The sequence below is a fragment of the Helianthus annuus genome, chromosome 1, assembly GCF_002127325.2.
Source record: "Helianthus annuus cultivar XRQ/B chromosome 1, HanXRQr2.0-SUNRISE, whole genome shotgun sequence".
NCBI lineage: Eukaryota > Viridiplantae > Streptophyta > Magnoliopsida > Asterales > Asteraceae > Helianthus > Helianthus annuus.
Genome location: NC_035433.2, coordinates 37,329,574 through 37,345,179, shown reverse-complemented (window position 1 = coordinate 37,345,179; position 15,606 = coordinate 37,329,574). Strand labels below are relative to the sequence as shown.

At 39.0% G+C, this 15,606-nt stretch overlaps 1 protein-coding gene across 1 annotated transcript in view; it reads right to left on the bottom strand.

Annotated features, from left to right (window-relative positions):
- LOC110878236 (soluble scavenger receptor cysteine-rich domain-containing protein SSC5D-like) overlaps positions 1-15,606 on the bottom strand; it is a 54,201-nt gene that overhangs the window by 18,518 nt on the left and 20,077 nt on the right. Inside the window, exons 2-3 of the mRNA XM_022126536.1 lie at positions 14,458-14,754; positions 14,181-14,280 (exon numbers count right to left, since the gene is read on the bottom strand). Of these exons, the coding sequence (XP_021982228.1) occupies positions 14,181-14,280; positions 14,458-14,754 (397 nt within the window). The remainder of the gene's footprint in view (positions 1-14,180; positions 14,281-14,457; positions 14,755-15,606) is intronic.

Genomic DNA, 15,606 nt, shown 5'->3' with positions numbered 1-15,606 from the left:
AGTTGCTGATGACTATTCATTTGGCAGCACAGCTCTGTTTGGTCAGGAAGAATCTGGTAGCAGTAGTAAGGATCAGAGTTATGATCACTTTATTGACATAACTGCTGGGGGTAACTTTGCCAACTCTGATTCTCACTCTGCAAATTATGCTTTCACTGCAAATACTGAAAACCAGATGTCAGATAATTTGTGCTTTGAGCTGAATGATTTGCAACATTTTGATCCCACTGACTTAGAAGAGATGGACATCTTGCATCAATTGGCTTTGCTTAGTGTTAGAACAAGCAAATTCTACAAAAGAACAGGGAGAAAATTCCCAGGGCGTCGTGGGAATTTAAGGGTGGGGTTGGATAAGTCAAAAATCAAGTGTTACAAGTGTAATAGGCTGGGTCACTTTGCTAGGGAATGTAGGAGTCAAACCACTGGTCCCATAATTACTCACCCTGGCTCAAACCCTAGACCACAACAACAAAACACTATGCACTATACCTAATATGCCCCTGCAGCACATGTTAACACTGCTCATTATGCTGCAACCCCTGTGCCTGTGCATTATGTTCAAACCACTGTTCCACAAATTCAGTATGTTCAAACCCCTGTTCCTCAGGCACAAGTGCAACCTGTTGCACCTCAACAGCTGCTCCAATAGTGACACAACCAGATCAGCAAAGCTTTTTCACACAAGGCTTTGTTGATTGGAGCAGCATGCCTGATGAACTTGGTGATGAAAATTTTGCTCTCTATGCTTCTAATGATGCTTTTGATGATGAATTTTGTTTGATGGCATTAGAGTCAATACCAGAAGGGGTTGAAACTGAAGGTGAACAGCTAAGTGCTGAAACAGTGGATGAAGTTGCTGAAGCAGTGGTTACTGCAGTTGCTGGTGAACTACTGCTGGAAGAAAATTCAGAAATCCTGGTTGAACCACTGACCGACCCTTGGTCTAAATATGACAAAGAGAAAGAAGATCTGAAGAAAGCTGGTGAGAAAGAAGAGAGAGCTGATGAAGAAGATGATCATCAATGTGATTGTGCCATGATGGCTGCTGCTAAGGTATCACCTCAAGTTCTTGAAAAACTGTGTTCAGACAATTGTATTATTGCATTTGCTTACATTAAAGAGGTGAATGAAAATCTTAGGGATAAAATCTTGTCTGATGAGGTCAAATTTGAAAAGTCATTAAAAGAACTTAGAAACAAATTGGCTGAAAAAGATAAAGAGATCAGCAGTCTTAAAGAAAAGCAGAGTATAACCAAAACTCAACTCCAAACTATGGTAGAAAAATACCAAATTTGCAAAAAGGAGTTGGAGTCTACCCAAATCACCTGTGAAAGATGGGTGGAGTCTTGTAAAGGGTATGAGGTTATGCTTGCAAAACAGCTTGAAAGCAATGTTAAATTTGGTATTGGACATAGAAAATATGATGATCTTGAAAACACTGCTGGAAAACAAGCTGGTCCAACTGAGATAATTCCAACCAACAAAAATGTCCAAGAGGTTAAAATAACCGACAAACTTGGTAACAAAATTACTCTGGAAAGATCTGTGGGATCCTCAACTTTTGAGGAAATTGAGAAATACCAATTTAAACCCACATGGTCTAATGAGTGTGATATCCTGGAAAATTTCAAACCAATGGATTTCACAACCACTGATGGTGTAAAAGCTCCAAAAGCAAGAATCATTCCTATCAAAGATATCCCAACAGAGGTTCAAAACTCTTTTGCAAAGGAATCTGAGAAAAGGAAGAAAAAAGAAAAGATCAAAAACTTGTTTTGTGAATTCTATGAAAAGAAGAATCATCTAACAAAAGATTGTTTTCATCCAAAAGCATATGATATAAACAAAACAAGCATCATCTTACCTGCTGAAAGCTGCACCATCTGTGGTAAAAATAATCACAAAACTCAAGAATGTGTGTATCTCAAAAACTTTGACATAAAAAAGAATGAATACACTGCAAAAACATCCTTGAGTCCATCAACATCATCTGTCAAGTTCACCAAGAAACAACCACTGTTTGTCCCTGTCCAAACTGCTATCACAAAACAGCTGAACCAAACATCTGTTCAAAGAGATGTACAGGTGACTGATGCACCCCCTGCTAATCAATACAGAAAAGGCAAGGAAAAAGCATCATACCAAAGGATTCCACACGTTTATGAGACCTACAAAAGGCCCTCTAAACCAAGAGTGAACAGGCATCCTTTTGGTTATCTACAGATGATGGGTCAAGACCTCCAACAGTGGTTAGAGAAAAACATTACCAAAAATGTTCAAACCCTTGTGCTAACCACTGTCCATACATCTGCCTCCATCCCAGACACTGTTGAGACCCCATCCAAAGCCTTATTGGCTTTGGAGACTTTTATGAACTAATCCTTTTACTTCATGTGCAGGGAGCTTCTGCATGCTTAGATAGTCTTTGGTATGTAGATAGTGGAGGCTCCAGGCACATGACAGGATGTAAAGCCCTTCTTCAAGATTTTAAAATTCATGGAGGGGGTGATATATCCTTTGGTAATAATAGTAAAGGAAAAGTTCTGGGGTCTGGTACAGTAAAGTCTGGAAATGTAAAATTTGAAAATGTCAATCTTATAGACAATCTAAAATTCAACCTCCTGAGTGTGTCTCAAATGAGTGATAAAGGGTTTGGCTCATTCTTCACAAAGGATTGTTGTAGGATTGTTGGACCAGAAATGGTTAGTAAGATTGAAGCAATAATCAAGAAAGGCACAACTAAACTTGTTGCTCAAAGAAGTTGCAATGTTTATGTTGTTGACATGTCAAGAGAGTGTCCCAGAGCTGATGCCTGTCTGTTCTCAGCTGCCTCTAACAAAGAGACAGAGCTATGGCACAAAAGACTGGGACACACAAATCTCAAAACAATCAATGAAATTTCAAAAAATGGCTTAGTAAGAGGCTTACCACAAAAAATGTTTTCATGTCCTGAACACTGTGTTTCCTGTTTAAAAGGAAAACAGCACAAAAGCTCTTTCAAGTCCATTGAAGAGTCCAAAACAACCCAGTGTTTGCAAATGCTGCACATGGATTTGTTTGGCCCAGTGCAAGTCATGAGTCTAAAAAAGAAGAGATATTGCTTGGTTATTGTTGATGACTTCTCTAGGTTTACATGGACCTTCTTTTTACACTCAAAAGATGAGACTGCAGGCATTTTGCAAGATTTTGTGACACAGGTTGAAAAGCAATTTGACCTTCCAGTAAAAGTCTTCAGGAGTGATAATGGCACAGAATTCAAAAATAAGGGGTTGGATGCCTTCAGTGTGAAGAAAGGGATTGTAAGGTAGTACAGCATCCCTAGAACACCAGAGCAAAATGGGGTTGTTGAAAGAAAGAACAGAACATTGATTGAGTCTGCCAGAACCATGCTTGCAGATTCAGGTTTGCCATTAACTTTTTGGGCAGAGGCAGTAAACACTGCCTCCTATGTCCAAAACATAGTTTTGATCAACCCCAGGCACAAAAAGACTGCTTATGAAATTATGTATAAAATAAAGCCATTAATCTCATATTTCAAAGTTTTTGGTTGCTCATGCTTCATTCTAAACTTAAAAGATTCTATCTCAAAGTTTGCAGCCAAAATTGATATGGGATACCACCTGGGATACTCAACCACTACTAAGGCCTACAAAGTGTTTAATACACGGACCAAAGCAGTGGAAGAGACTTTGAATGTAAAGTTCAATGAACTTTCTTCAATGAAAATCCCTGCAAATCCTGCAGAATTGTTTGATCATGAAAAATTCACTTTTGAAAATATTGCTGTCAAGACTAACAGTGCAGGTCCATCAGAAGATTCATCACCAGACTATGGATATGAGATCATCATTCCTCAAAAGTCTGCTTCAACAGGAAGAGCATTAGGTGTTCAAAACAGTTGTCAAAGCTCAACCACTGCTACCTCGACAGTTGTTGACCAAAGTAGCCCTTTAACCACTGCTTCCACCTCATCAAACACTGCTGACAAAAGTCCTCAAACAGTGGATCAAAGTCAGCAGGTGTCCACACCTTTACCTCCTATGCCACCACCTTTTGAAGCCACTGTTGGGTCATCAAAGTCACCAGCAGTGGTTAGCTCAGATGATACACATCTGCAGCCCTCACCACTCAATGCCATTATTCCATACCAAGGAGAGCTCATCTTCTTGAAATCTCATCCACCAGATCAAATCATTGGCAACATCAATGAAGGGGTGCTCACAAGAAAGCAGTCCCAAAACATTTGTCTTTTTCCCTGGTTTTCTATCACTCCATCAGCCAGTCAAGTACCAAGAGGCACTGAAAGACAACAGCTGGGTAGAAGCCATGCAAGAGGAGCTCCAATAGTTCAGAAGACAACAAGTATGGGAGCTTGTACCACTGCCAGAGAATGTAAGTCCTATTGGCACAAAGTGGGTCTTCAAAAACAAAACTGATGAAAGGGGTATTGTTGTCAAGAATAAATCCAGGCTTGTGATTCAAGGTTACAGACAAGAAGAGGGCATTGATTATGATGAAACATTTGCCCCTGTAGCAAGACTTGAAGCTATCAGGCTCTTTCTGGCCTTTGCTGTCAACCACAACATCAAGGTGTATCAAATGGATATCAAATGTGCATTCCTCTATGGTAAGATTCAAGAGGAGGTTTATGTTTGTCAACCTCCAGGTTTTGAGGATCCATTTAATCCAGATCATGTCTACAAGCTAAACAAAGCCTTGTATGGCCTGAAACAAGCACCAAGAGCCTGGTATGAAACTCTGTCCACCTTTTTACTTTCCATTGGTTTCACCAGAGGCAGGATTGATAAAACATTGTTTTTAAAATGGAGAGGAAAGGATTTGATGATTGTCCAAATTTATGTGGATGACATCATTTTTGGAAGCACATGTAATAAAATGTGTGAAGAGTTCAGGCAACTCATGACAGCTGAGTTTGAAATGAGTGCAATGGGTGAACTCTAGTGCTTTCTTGGTCTCCAAGTAAGGAAGCTGCCAAATGGTACCTTCATCCATCAAGGCAAATATGCCAAAGAACTTTTAAAGAAATTTGATATGGATGATTGTAAACCATGTAGTACGCCCATTGCAACCAATAAACTGGTCATGTCTGAAGAAAAGGATGATTTGGTTGATCAGACCTTATATAGAAGCATGATTGGGTCTTTATTGTACCTAACTGCATCTAGACCAGACATCATGTTTGCAACATGTGTCTGTGCAAGATCCCAATTAGCCCCTAGAAAGTCAAACCATATTGCTGTAAAAAGGATATTCAGATACCTCAAAGGTGCTCCCACACTGGGTATCTGGTATCCAGCTGATGGTAAAATTGAGCTTTCAGGTTTCTCAGATAGTGACTTTGCTGGATGTGATAAAACAAGGAAGTCCACTTCAGGAGGGTGCCAATTCCTAGGCAACTTCTTAGTGTCTTGGCAAAGCAAAAAGCAAGCAGCTGTTTCCACATCCACTGCTGGGGCAGAATATATAGCTGCTGCAAGCTGTACAGCCCAACTGCTCTGGCTTCAAAATCAGTTACTGGATTTTGGTATCACTGCCTTGAAGACACCACTTATGTTGGACAGCCAGGCAGCAGAAAATATCATCAAAAATCCAGTTTCCCATTCAACCACCAAACACATCGACATCAGACATCACTTTGTGAGGGATTGCTATGAAAAAGGTTTGATTTCTCTGCATCATATTCCAACTAAGGATCAGCTGGCAGATGTGCTAATCAAAGCATTAGACACATCCACCTTTGAAAGCTTGATCTCTAGGATTGGCATGCTGAACCTGGAATAACAGGCAAAATCCTGTTTTTCTATGAATAAAAGCATTAAAATGTTTTCAGAAAATCAAAATTCCATCCTTAAAAATAGCTAAAAATGAATTTTTCATTGAAATCCTAAAAGTCTGCCATAACCACTGATGGCTTCAAAATTCTGTGATACTTCAAAAGTCTGTCCACTGCTGAAAGTCATCCCCTGCTCTCATTTTCCTTTGATAACCACTGATGGTCAAAATCAGTGTTGTATCCACTGCTGAGCTATCTGCTGATAGTGAAAAGCATCCACTGTCCTCCATTACCATTACAACAACTGTCTTCACCAGTTGTTTTCACAAATTGTACTGTTCAAAAGTACTGTCCTTCATTTCACCAGGGGATGGCATGCGAACAGTACATAGTGGTCAGACCTTTTGTAACCGCTGCCACGTCAGCATTCACTTTTCCTCTACAAAACCCCCTTTTCAAAACCCAAACAGGGTTTCACTGTCGAATTAAATTCTCAAAAATTCTCTTCTCAAAGCAGTTTCCATCACATTCCATCAAATTTCTTCACCATCTCATCTTCGATTCTCATCTTCAAAATGACAAAATTGAAATCATCCACAGAATCTTCCAAAGGGGCCTCTCAAAAGGCTACCTCCACAGAAATCCCATACAAACCGTCTCATAATCTACTGGGTCTTCTCACAAAACCCGGCCACATCGATACATTTGATTCCATCCTCGATATGATCAACGCATCAAAGTACAAAACTTTGTTAACCGTTGATGCACCCATTTACCTGCAAACTCAGAGAGAGTTTTGGAAAAAAATGTACCCTTGAAAAACAAGGTGAAAATGTCATAGCCATTAACTCTACTCTGCAGAAGAAAGCAGTCCGAATAACACCGCAATCCATATCTGAAGTCTTTCAGCTCGCTGATCAGGAAGGTACAGATTCTTTCCCTAAAAACGAGTTAAAAATTGACTTCATTGAGAGAGGGTATGTAGCTACAATGATGAAGAGGGATACCTTATAAAAATGTTACTTTCCTCCTGTAACAAGATTTTTGTTCCATACCCTCCTCGTGTGTGTTTCAAATAAAACCACTTCTTTTAATGAAATACCACTGAAGATTCAAAACTTGGGATATGCTATTTTACAAGGAGAAAATTTTAACTATTCGAAGGTAATCTTCAATGATTTGGTTAAAAATGTTGAAACGAAATCATTCTTCCTGTTTCCAAGATTTTTAAGTTATTATGTTGAGAAAAAATTCAGTAAGAATGATATTGCGGTAATAAATCAAGGTGACTCTTTTCAAATAAAAAGCTTAACTTCTGAAACATTTATAAGAATGTCAACACCTTGCAAAACACAAGCAGAGGTGCCTGAGCAGACTTTAGCAGCAAACACTGCTCCTCAGGTATCTGCTGCTGAGCCCAGTGCTCAAGGTGATCAAGGTAGCCAAACAACTACCTTGAAACCCACACCTAAAATCACCAAAACCGCAATCCATATCTGAAGTCTTTCAGCTCGCTGATCAGGAAGGTACAGATTCCTTCCCTAAAAATGAGTTAAAAATTGACTTCATTGAGAGAGGGTATGTAGATACAATGATGAAGAGGGATACCTTATAAAAATGTTACTTTCCTCCTGTAACAAGATTTTTGTTCCATACCCTCCTCGTGTGTGTTTCAAATAAAACCACTTCTTTTAATGAAATACCACTGAAGATTCAAAACTTGGGATATGCTATTTTACAAGGAGAAAATTTTAACTATTCCAAGGTAATCTTCAATGATTTGGTTAAAAATGTTGAAACGAAATCATTCTTCCTGTTTCCAAGATTTTTAAGTTATTATTTTGAGAAAAAATTCAGTAAGAATGATATTGCGGTAATAAATCAAGGTGACTCTTTTCAAATAAAAAGCTTAACTTCTGAAACATTTATAAGAATGTCAACACCTTGCAAAACACAAGCAGAGGTGCCTAAGCAGACTTTAGCAGCAAACACTGCTCCTCAGGTATCTGCTGCTGAGCCCAGTGCTCAAGGTGATCAAGGTAGCCAAACAACTACCTTGAAACCCACACCTAAAATCACCAAAAAGCCACAGAAAAAGAAAAATCAAAAACCCCCCAAACCCATCAAAAAGGCAACTCTGGAGGATGAGATACCAGAGCAACTGCCTGTGACAGCACAAAAGTCACAACAAACCACTGCTGCTACTTCCTCACAGCAGTTGGTCAAAATATCTCAAACCCTAGCCGAAACTCCTCCTGTCTCTTCACAAAAAGAACAGGTTGTACAACAAGGGTCACCACATCATGAGGCTCTGGAAGCACTCGTTTCCATCCTCCACAGCCCAATACCCGGGGCAACTCCGCCTTCTAAACCCACCTTCACATCCCCAATTCCCCCAAACACCAAACTACCGTTGGATGCAATTGATCTGAACCTGGCACAAACCAGTCCTTCTCAATCACCTATCCATGAGAATATACCTCAACAAAAGACTGGGCCTGATGTATCAATCTTTGCTAACCCACCAACACAACCTGAGGAGGTTACACCCCTTGAGTTACAAGTAACTCTTGGTGGTAATCCAAGTGAAGCAGCCACTACAAGTGTTGAACCTACAGGTTTACACTTGGACAGTGGTTACATCCATAAGACTTCCTTAGAGGCAATTCCTTCCATAACACCTCTGTTATCTGCTAGTGAGTTTGTATTAACCACTGGTTGCATCAAAAGATTATCAAGTGTTGAAGGAAGAAGACCCCAGTACCAAGAAAAAGGGGCATCAGTTGTTGATGTTTGGAGTACACTCCCTACCTCAACATCTGATAAAACCACTGCTAGTGGGAAATCAGACGATCCCATTAAATTGGGTGATGATTTAAAGTACCAGGAATTGACGGAACGAGTTGAAAAACTGGATACAACTGTTGTAGAAATCAAAGAAATGCTGCAACAGTTGTTAACAGTTCAAATGGTACCATCCACTGCTGTTCCACCTCAAGCACCTGCTCCACCACCAGCAGATGTTACAAATGAGCTCTGGAATCTTTTCCAACCATTTCTCCACCAACAACACCAGATGGCTGAGTAGCAGCATGAAAAACATGTTCAAGAGCTCAAAATTACAATGGAGTCTAGATACAAGGATACAAAGGATGACATTAAGGCTCTCAAGGCCCATTTGTTGACAACCACTGGCACCGCTCCTCCGACAGTTCTCTTCATTGATGAAATCCCCTCAGATAATGCCAAAAAGGGGGATAAAATTAAGGAGTGGATAAAGAAAGGGATTGATAATGGGCTATAGCTTGATACAGAAAAAGATGCAATGCTTAGAGAAATTCCCTTGCCAGATGGTAGTAAGAAGGTTGATGTTACCCAGAATGCACTTGATGATGCTGTCATAAGTGTAAAAAGGGATAGAGCGGCAAAGGATTTATCAAGGTGGAATGAGGAGAAGAGAGCTTTCATGAAGCTGAATGAGCAGGGTTGTTCTGGTGAAAAGGATTATCAAAATCCTGTTCCAAAAAGAAATCTTACTAGAAAAGTAAGGAAACCCAAATCCACACCATCCAGTTTTCCAAAGCATACTCCAAATCCACCATCCAAAAGCCACCAACATCAAACCTCCACCCAAACAGCTGTTGCAACCTCTGTTGTACCAACATCTGCTGGTACCTCAGTTGTTACAACAACTGCTCTCACTTCAACACACACCACTACCACTGCCTTATCACCACCAAAAACAACATCTCCACCATCACTTCCCGCCATAAAGCAGAAGACAGCAGGTGTTACAACATCTGCTATAATGACAACAGTGGTTGAAACACCAGTTGTTTCAACAGCTGTTAGTCAGTCACAAACCACTGTCACTAAAACCACCTCCACTATTCCACCCAAAACATCATCTGCCTCTCCTAAAATAAAAAGGAGAAGGGTTATCATATGAGATGATGATTCTTCATCACCACCACCAACAGCTTCAAAATCCCAAGCACTTGTCACAATTCCAAAACCCATTCCTCTCTCTTCAGCTCAACTCTATAAGCCCTTACCTCCTGCAGGTGTCCAATTTCCTCTTGAACTCATAACAGTCAGAGAAGAGATTAAATCTTTTTACTATGAGGATGACCCTGCTAAAAGGAGTTTGCCATCAGTTGAAGGATATCCAAGACCAAACAATATTGAAGAATATTTGAAAGTCAAAGCTAAACAAGCAGAGGATATCTCAAAAAGAAATGTTCAAGGAAAATCTGATAGAGAAATTCAGCAGAATTACCAATTCTTGCTTACACAGTCAGATCCTTAGAATAATTTGCAAAGAATGTATGTCAACAAATTTCAGAGAGAGCAGATGAAACTCTTAGAAAAGACTACATTGAAAGCATCATGGCAACCAAGAAATACAAGGGGGAGAAACACATGTACAAAAACTGGACTATTCCTGAGTTTGAAAGTGAAGCAGCCAGGATTCATGAAATGATCAAAGATAATGTCCAGCAGACTCCCCCTGAAAAATTCAAACAGTTTGAAGCTGAAAAGGCACTAGAATTGAAGAGAATGAAAGAGGAGCTAATCACAGCTGATTATGAGTCAAGGAATTCTGTGTCTAAGTGGGGAGAAGCGAGGGTCAGGGCCACCTATAAAAGGTTGGAGGAACTTAGGAAGAAAGATCCAACAGCTCCACAAAAACCTGATTACTCCAAAGCAGAGGTTTCAAAAAGACCACCAAAGCTGCAAGTCAAGAGAACCACTACTCCTACTGGTGCTGCCATCTACAAAAGAAGGAGTCAAAACCAGTTGGGTGCTGAAACAGTTCAAGATCTAATTGCCGGAAATGACATTGTGAAAAAGGGCATTATGTTAACGATGAAAGAAGAATCTGAACTGGAACAATCTGCAAGTACTGCTCAGCCAGTCATGAATAGGCCAGCTTCACCAAATTCCTCAACAAATAAAAATCTCCCAAGAAACCCATCAGGCTCAAAAGTACAAAAGTGGAAAACTGACAAACAGACCCACGTATTGACTATGATCAGGCCTGATGGCGAAGTGAAGAAATTAACAAGGGAACAAGCTCTTGGCCTGAGTCTTGAAGATTTGCAGGATCTCCTTGATCTTCCACTTAGCAGGGATGATGATGATACAGATGCCTTAACTTTTGAATTACAATTCAAAGGGCAAATAAGAGAACTGTTGTTGAGGCAATAAAGATCTACAATAATGAAGAGTTTTGGCATTATCTGTTCCAGGGGGAGATTGTTGGGATTGAACCCTACCAAAGGAACATATAATGAAAGCCAAAACTGGACCAGAGCAGTGGATCCAAAATAAACAGATGTTTGATTGCAGTCTCTCCCCTTGAAAGTGGTTTCAACATCTGCTGACCTCCTATCTGCTGATCATGCAAACTGCTGACCTACAACTACTGCTCAAGACAAAGACTAATTGAAGAACTAAAGCTCTGCTGCTCAATCTACTGCCTTGGTTCAAGCACTGCTGGGTTCACAGCAGTGGAAGGATGCAGCAGCAATTTATATTTGTTTTATGTATTGAAATGTAATATCAGTAGTTAGCATAGCAGTGTTTGTATAGATCAGAGGTTAGAGTTTGTTAGGAGGTTAGATGTCACTTTCATGGTGACGTCAGCTTAGATGCTCAGTGGTTTGCAAGTGCCTATAAAGAGAACAGTACTCCGTACTGTTCTGTTTAGCTCTTTCACCATCTCCTTTCTGCATGAACAAACACTGAGCTCGGGCTGAGGGGGAGTTTGCATATCATACATACATTGTAATCGGAGTTTAAAATTAAATTTAATCATTTGATTCAGTGGTGAAAATGTATGATTGAAAGCATTTCTTCTGTTTGATTGTGAAAAGTTTGCATCCATTTAAATTCCGCGGCACTACTCTTTCATTTGTTCATCTAAATTCAAACACAAATCACAATCAATCCAAACTCAGATCCTAACAGTTATAGTCCTTTGCGACTATACCTACTGATTACCACGTTGACTAGTCGAAGTGACGAGTCAAAGTTTCGGTCAAAATGCACGATTATATGCATTTTGCGACAAAACTATTTTCGGGTATCAAAACACTTTGTTTTGATATCAAATCAGTTTTCTAACTTAGTTAAACATGTTTAACTCATCACTTCTAGTTTAGTGCTTGTTTATGGTCGTAAGTCAAGCGGTCTCGCAAACCGCTTAGACTTTCGAACCCGACCCGTTTGGTCGATCATTAGGATCCGACCAAACATATTTGTGACCATAGTTGGATAGGGAATAACCTTATGAGGTTACACCTTACGGTCACTTCGTTTAATTTGTTGTATGATAGGTAGTTTATATGCCTTAGGAAAATGACCAAAATGCCCTTTTCGCGCATAAATTCAATTTAAGCATATGTAACCAAAATTTTGACACTTAAACTGATTATGCAACATAATTAAACATGTTAGAGCATATAATACTTATCATAGGGCTAGTTAGACCATCCGAACGCGCTTTTGCGCAAATGACGCGTTAAAGTAGCATAAACTACCTTAACGGGTCAAAAGCACTTAGGATAGGTTTCAAATCAGAATGTAGACTTTGTTAAACCATATCATATGAGTTCCAACATTCATTTGGTTTACAAGACCTCATTCTACCCGATCTCCCGATTTAGGTCTCGATTATTAACATAGTGATCCGATACTAGGTAGCACTTGATTCCTTGATTGCCCGAGCTTATTAGTTCACTTAATCGATGATACCTTGCAATCTCAAGTGAGTACATAGTTCTCCTATTTTACTGCTTTCAATTGTTTTGGGGTGACTCATATGTGCTAAATGATTTTCGAGTTTTCATAAACAAAAGCTATGGTTTATATAAAACACAACGATTTCAATATTGTGGATGAACTTGTTGGTGCGTTAATACATAAGACGAATGACATTCATTAACAATGATCAAGCTGACCAGCAGTATGTTACGGTACCATATGATCTGACAAATCCCGTTATCGGACTATCGCCATGGTTATGGGGTATTATAGGTAACGACAGAACCTGATGATTTTAACAAACCCTTTGGTGGTTTGTTAGTCGAGTTAAAGATACCCTTTGGTGGTATAGTTGAGTCAGAACACATATTTGAATGTATTCGTAAAAGAACGACCAAAAGTTGAATTTCACAATTAAAACACGGACGATTTGAACGATTGAACGATGGTTTATAACACGGACGATTTGAACGATTGAACGATGGTTTATAACACGGACGGTATGAACGATTTGAATGATTTAGCGATTGAACGATGATTTATAACACGGACGATTGAACGATTTGAACGATTTTTGACGATTGGTTTACGGTAAGTGATTAGATAGCGGGACGGGTGTAATGTGATAAAAGCATGGTGGATACGCCGCTTGTACTTCCTAAATATAAGTGCTTATATCACATTAAATTTTGTAGCGTTATCTAGATCACTTGGACGAATGTTTTCAAACGATGTCACACAACGAGGTTTACTTAAAGATATAAACCATACGATGCTTATTTTCAAAATGATTTACTACTTGGTTTTACAAATGACAAATGTTTTCAGTCCGGATTCATGGCTACAATGGTTTTGGTATTACTTATATCAACTCGTGAAGTTGATAAAACATATTGCAATATCAAAACACTTTTTGATTTCAAGGTACACACTCGACAACTCTCGTAGTTGGTCGAGGTATTGCAATATAAATACAAAGCCATGAATATGACCTACAAAACCTATGTACTCGCTGGCATTTTTATGCTGATTGTTTTCACATATGTTTCAGGTTTTGTTACGTGATGATTGTTGATTGCTTGCCAACACATAGGATGGGCGCGAGCCTTAGTGACTTAAAACTTGAAAGACAATTGTTGTATTTATTTGGTTTATATAAAAACAACGAGTCTATTAATGAAATAAAACAAAACTTCAATTACCATGTGTTGTGAAACAATGATTCTGTGACATGACTCCCCGACGTTTCTGTCGCGGTTTGTTGTATTACGCAGTCTGGGTGTTACAATCCAAGAATATGTCTAGCTTTTCTTCAATTGCTGACTTTGACTACTAGCAGACTGATGTTTTTCTCCCAAATTCTCCATCACTTGTTCAATGATTGTTTTAAATTGATTTTGGGTCAAGATATCTGACCCTGGGTGAGGTGGAATAACAAATGTCCCTTTTAACATCCTAGTAGAAGACACACTTCTAACTACTTTTTAAAGATCTAATCTGATCATAAGACCAACTTACATGATCTTTACCAGATTTTTGCAATAGATGCATGTCTGGATTTTCCTCATGTCCTTAAACTTCCTTTAAAGGTTGTTCTCTATTAGTTGATAGGGAAAACCTGATTTTCCAATATTTCCAAGCTTCCTTGATCAGAAATCTGATCTCCTCCTGTTGTTATCTCTAGATCATCCTCTTCATCAAATTCTGATCTGATATCTCTGGGACCCTCAATTTTTTATCTAAATTATTTTTTTGTTGTCTTGGTACAAATTTGTAACTAACGTCAACAGATTCATTAGAATCTGATTCTTATGAGTCTGTTGAAAAATTAGAATTAAGATTGAAATTTTCATCTGATCCGATGTATTGTTCTGCTTCAACTTCTTGATTCTGACCTTTTCATGCTAGCACCAGTTATGGCAGTAGACTCTTGATCAAGATTGGTTGTTGCAGCATGTGGTGTTGATTCACTATCAGATTGTAGGTCAAGATGTGCGCCTTCCATTCTTGATTGCTGAGTTTTATCCTCCATGACTGTATCTTTGATTCGTGATGTTTGTGTTGTACCTTCCATTCTATGTACTTGATCCTGTGCATCTGGTGATGAGCTTCTATCAAGAAAATCGCCCTTGTTTATCAAATCTTCATGTCTCTTTGGATAGGGTGATTCTTTTGGTATAACTTCTAGTATACTATGTGTAAGAATTAGGATCACATCAGATTCTTTCTAGGCCTTGTCTCCATTCGATGGAGCCATTAATAGAGTCTTCCACATCTCCTCAGATAAAGGGATCTCCAAGCTCCTTTCTTTAAATGTTTCAACAATGATAATTGCCTAGAATCTTGGATATGGCAGATGAGTTGTTACTCGTCCAGTTTTAGTAAGCATTGCATTTTTCATTAAGTTAAAAATGTCACCAGCATAGTAAATCTGTACCCCAATGATGAGACCATACATGATATTCAAAATAGAATTGTTGATTTGATCAGCACCTTCGATTTTTGAGGTTAGACACTTGTTCATTATCTCCATGAAGATTTGCCAGAAGGCAGGTAATTCCTTTCTTTTAAATTCACATATTTTTGTTATTTTCTCACTATATCCCAAATTTTCAAATAGTTTGAATATTTCTTACTTGTCTGGCACTTCTGCATAGTGAGCTCGTATAGGCAATTCCAACCATTCCCTAATCTTCCTTGCATTGACTGTCACTATAACATTCCCCCACAGATGTGCAACCAACCACCCTTAGGTTTATCCATTGAAGCCTTCAAGGTTCCAGCCAGTTGTTGATTCACAACTATAGGAACTTCTGCGGTTTTCAGCAAAGCGTATTTCAATGGACAATGTTTCAGAAATTCAACCCAAATCTGACATCTCTGATAGTACAAATTGTTTTGAGCATTCATCTGAAGTGTAACACCTCGTAAAATCGTGTCCAATAATGTATAGACACGTGTCCCTAATCTTAATCGTGCCTAAACGTTGACTAAGAGGGACTATTTTGGACAAAATTGAAAACTATGAATGTGGAGGGACTAAA